Source organism: Fringilla coelebs (genome assembly GCF_963513975.1).
Source record: "Fringilla coelebs genome assembly, chromosome: 6".
NCBI lineage: Eukaryota > Metazoa > Chordata > Aves > Passeriformes > Fringillidae > Fringilla > Fringilla coelebs.
In genome coordinates, this window is record NC_140034.1 from 24,803,187 (window position 1) to 24,808,309 (window position 5,123).

The 5,123-nt window shown below is 53.5% G+C and overlaps 1 protein-coding gene across 1 annotated transcript; it reads left to right on the forward strand.

Annotated features, from left to right (window-relative positions):
• Positions 1-477: 477 nt before the first annotated feature.
• Positions 478-2,280, forward strand: NKX2-8 (NK2 homeobox 8; the record flags this gene model as incomplete). The annotated part of the gene is made up of 2 exons (XM_084207118.1): positions 478-643; positions 1,736-2,280. The coding sequence occupies 2 exons, from the start codon at positions 478-480 to the stop codon at positions 2,278-2,280; spliced, it is 711 nt and encodes a 236-aa protein (XP_084063244.1).
• Between the last annotated feature and the right edge of the window lie 2,843 nt (positions 2,281-5,123).

The following is a 5,123-nucleotide window of genomic DNA, read 5'->3' on the forward strand; positions in this document are numbered from 1 at the left end:
GGTGGCGGATGGAGGGGGGTGGTTGTTGGTCATCCACATGCCACCCAAGATGTTATTCACTGCTAACAATTACCATTATCTGTCCCCACTTTTGGCTAATCAGACAGAATATGTAATGATGACGCCTGTTTCCTGCTGTCTTTGGGAGGTAACGGGTTATTCTCTCATGGGGGTGGCGGGAGGGGGGGTTACACCTACTCCCATTAGGGCTTTAGCACTTGACTAATTCAGGTACTTAGCATCCTATAGACAGGGACGGTTTGAAAGCAGGCAGTGTTTGCAGTGGGGAGGACTGTTTATATAAACAGGACACCTCTGTAAACGACACTAATATTTGGGGTTAGGTGGCGATGGAAAGGAAGGTCCTCTCGAGCCGAGAGATTCCCCAGTAACTGGACGCAATCCTTTCCTCGCAGCTCTTAAGGAAAGGGGTTCGGTTTGGGGTGATATTTTTTGGGAGTGTGTGCACAACCTACCATGGCCACATCTGGGAGGATCAGTTTTACAGTGAGGAGCATTTTGGATTTACCAGAGCAGGATGCTAATAGCATAAAGCAAGCCTCTGACCATCGCCACTCAGCGGAGAACTACACCGGCTCGCCGTATCGAGGGTGGATAGAAACAGACAGAAATCACTATCCCTGTGAGTATAAAACCGACAGGAATTCGCCACCTCCGCACAATTATCTTTTATTTGTTTCTCCCCATTCCTTTGACGAAGATGCGAAGCAGTGAATTGACAGTATACATAGCCTACAGGATCGAGAGAATCCAGGCTGGGAATTTTATAAAATATTACTGAATTGCGACAACGAATCAGCAAAAATGTCCCGGGCACGATCTTAGGACAGAAAAGATGGTTTGGTTTTTGTTGCGGGTTATTTTGGGAGGCTTTTTGGGGTTTTTTCGGTAGATCAGTGCATATTCCCAGCTATAGCAGAAACCAAAATCTCAGCCTGCGTCCACCTCTCTCTGCGCGCTTATCGTTTAAGCCTGCTTCCCGGATTAGTTTTTTACTCCCGTTCCACTGCCGCAAGAAATCCTGTCTTTTTGTGCTGAAGGGTTTGGGGCCACCCCACGCTCCGCAGAGGAAAGCTGAGCACCCCCTTGCCTCGCCTTCCCGAGCTGCCGCGGAGCGCCCTGCGCTCCACCGCCTAGATCCACGCACCTGCCGGCGCGGCGGCCAGGCTCCAGCTCGCAAAGCCAGCTGTGCAGCATATTGGTTTCCCCTCGCACACATAAATTGTGCCGCAGATACGCGGTGTTTATTGTATACCTGTGTATACACGGTGCGCAGGGGGATGTCGTCCTTTGAATGGGTGCGGGAACACCCCGGGGATAGGTTAAATATTAAGGTAATCGAGCGGCGAGTGAAAAGCCAGTTATGAAAGGACCGGGGAGCCCCATATTCTGTTTCAGAACCCAGGGAACACGAGGGCTGGCAGCCCGCAGTCCCCGGGCTGTGCGCGGCGAAGCGGCCGTGCCCCTGCTGGGTTTGCCGGCGGGGAAAAGCGGGTCCCAGCCCGGATGACAGCCCGCTCCATCCCGTGAGCTAGGTTAAATGTGTTCGTGGGGTTAGCTCACACTTCTCCTTGACTGTTTGGATTAATCCGGCCCGGTAGACTGGCGGGACTCTCCCGGCCAGAGGCGTTTCAGCTCTAGGCGGCCTCCTCGGTGCCTGCCGCGCTCCCCGGCCCTGGCTGCTCCCTCTCTCTAACCTACTCGCTGTCCCCAGCTTCCGACGAGAGCGGCCCGGAGATGAGTTTGCCCGACTCCACCCAAAGGTCGCTCCCCGCCCGCGGCTCGGAGGCCGAGGAGAAGAAGAAGAAGCGGCGGGTGCTGTTCTCCAAGGCGCAGACGCTGGAGCTGGAGCGGCGGTTCCGGCAGCAGCGGTACCTTTCGGCTCCGGAGCGGGAGCAGCTGGCCCGGCTGCTCAGCCTCACCCCCACACAGGTGAAGATCTGGTTCCAGAACCATCGCTACAAGATGAAGCGGGCGCGAAGCGAGGGCCCCGGCAGCCCCCAGCCGCGCCCGCCCGCCCTGCTGCGCCGGGTGGTGGTGCCGGTGCTGGTGCGGGACGGGGAGCCCTGCCGCGGCTGCCCCGCCAGCCCCCCGGCTCCCACGGCGCGCCCCAAGCTGGGCTGCGCCCTGGCGGGATGCAGCGCCCAGGCCGCCCTCGCCCTGCAGGGCTACCGAGCCTGCCCGCCCGCCGCCGCCCTCGGCGTCTTCCCCGCGTACCAGCACTTAGCGCACCCCGCCGTCGTCTCCTGGGGATGGTGACAGCGGCGCTCAGCCCTCTGGGGCCGGACTCATCCCACGGGCGCGGGGCCGCCCGTCCCAGCCCCGGGCTGTAGCGCGTGGAAGGCGCCGCGGAAGGCACCGGGGCACCGCGCGGCCGGGCTCGGGCGGGCCGGGCGGCGGAGCGCGGCTCCGGGGCGGCGGCAGGCCGGGACGAAGCTGGCCGGGGCCACGCTCCCTTACACCGGCCTCACCCGAGGGCGAGGATGCCGCGCGAGGCGCGAATTTTGTAAAACCTCCGCTCCTCCTCCTCTTGTTCGAGAGATTCCTTGTTAAAAATTAATGATCATACTAGAGACCTAGTGTACTTTAAAATAGCTGACTCTTCCAGTGACTAATAAAAGGATTTTTGGCAAATGTATTTTTCCCGGCGGAGAAGTGTAGTTTTGATGACTGGGACTGTTTCGTAGGATCGCCTCCCGTGCTATAAAATCTTAAATACTTATCTCAATATCTCCAGTCGAATTTGACTTTCGAGTTCTTTTATTTTATCCATATGAGCCGGTAAATAGCAAATAAATTTTGCTGCAAGCATCTCACTGTATACGCGGTCATAATTCCTACGGGAAGCGTGAGCCCAGAGTCTCCCGCTCTGGCGACTCCCGCTCCCACAACTTGGCGTTTTAAGCGGCGATGTCTCCACAGAGGCACTAAGGCAGGATCCAGAATTAAACCAATCTTTCCGTTAGCCTGAAACCGTTCCAAATTTCGACTGGGGAAGGATAGCCAAGAAAATTATGTTTTGAAACTATTTGATAAAGGATTGGTTTTATTGCTTTGGGGTGAAAATAATAATATATATTATCTGCCAACCGCCAATGGGGTTAAACTCCCTACAAAGCTAAATCCAGGTCCCTGAAATATGGACTAGACGGGCTGCTTCCATCCCTCCGACGGCACCTGCGGACCACGAACGCTGAGGGAATATTTGGGGCAAAGACCCCACGGGGGCTGATGCAGACAATGTGACAGCCGAGGAAAAGGTGTCGACGGAAAGGGACCCGCAGAAGATATTTAAGTGAGGATTTTAATTTCTTTTTTATTAATTACCTGGAAGGGGATAATTTGGACGCAGTATGCCCCTGGGATGTGGTGTGCTGCCTACACATCCCGGGGAGCCCACGGAGAACGAAGCTGGGACGTGCTGCCGTCGCGGATGAGGAGGCGACCAAAAGCACGCACCAGTTTCCGTGGGTGATTTCGGCCGCCTCCCCAGCCCAGAATAGCCCCGCTCTCCTCCCTGCTCTACCTTACCCGGGGCTACGCACCCTCCACCTGGGCGGCTCGGTGTCGCCTCTGTCCTCGGCGCGGGAGGATCAGACCCAGCTACAGTGAGGACAGGCTGGGGGGAACGAAGGGACGCCAGCCCTCCCGCCTACATCTCCTTCCCTGCTTGGGCAGGCGGCCGTGTGCCACGACGGAGGCACAGAGCACATCAGGCCTCTGGGCTGTGCGGAAAGGACCTGGGGAAACACAGCTTCTGTGTCACCTGGGTTTGGTTTTATTGCTTGGTTGGTTGGTTGGTTTTGATTTTTTGTTGTTGTTGTCCTTCCCCCGCCCCTTTCCCTTTATTTCTCCTCCTGCCATCCGAAATCTTTTTTTTTCGTCTCAGCTGCTGGCCACCTTGTCTCCCATATGGATGGGGTTATCTTAGAAGAATCTCCCAGAGAATCCCTCCTTAAACCTCCTTTTGTCTTGGAGGTTGAAAAGAGCATTGTTGTGCATGAAAAGGACCTAGACAAAATCCGCACTGTTTCGATTCAGGACTGTTTAATCAGTCCCTAGTGACAATTTTATGGGTTTTAGGCGGTACAATAGCATCTTTTAAAACCTTGTGGCCTTCATGAAAACAAAGGGCTTGAATTTTATGGGCTTACAACTGCAATTAGAACAGTGCCAATGTGTATGGGAGATTATCAAATTTGTATCATAAAACCCCTCTAATAATAAATGATTACTGGAAGCTGGGGAGGGGCGGGGGGTAGAAAGGAACCAGACTTCAAGCAATGGACTTTGTCGCATGTAGTTTTAAAAGTACAGATGCTGCCCTCCTTTTTAACCCTTTGCGACCCAGCTACGCAGCAGGATCAGCTTGTGAAAATGGTGTGATAACATCATTAGAAAAGGAAACAAAGACAACGGGACAAGACTGCTCCTCCTCACTGCAAATCTACCCTCCGTTAGCTTGCCGAGTGTTTGCAGCATCTCACCTGGAAGGGTCCTTCCCTGGCTCCTCGCTCATCTGAGCTGCTGTCCTGTCCAGGCCATAGGAAGGCTCAGCAAAACAGGAGGGCTTCCTTGAATTACTGCTTTTATGAGCTACTGTACATCCAGGTAACGACAGGGGATGTCCCTTCCCAATCCCAGGTTGCAGTGATTTTCTCTGATCATCAGCTGCAACGTCACCTGATGTGGGTTTCTTCACAAAAATGTGGGATTTGTAAGTGTTGCCTTTTATCAAGTCCAGGGAATGAGAAAGGTGCAATGAGAAAGGGCACTGGGAAAGGCTAACGAGGTGCTCTTGCTGCAGGGAAGATGGCAGAGTCATGTTCAAGCATGGAGAAAAGCAGCCCCCTTATTTTAATGCATCCGAGTAGAAAGAAGAATGTATTAAATAATGAGGCAATTCAATAGTCTATGGAGATTTACAGTAAAGAAAAAGTCTTGTGAAGAGGATGGGGGGGGACTGAAACTATTATTTTTCCTGACAGAAACAAATTAATCTGTCTAAATTTTAAGCACATTTAGCAAGGCAAAGTAGTTAACTTTACCAATAGTTAAACTGTATCTAGGAGATACTTCTTAACAAGTGCCATTGATAACAG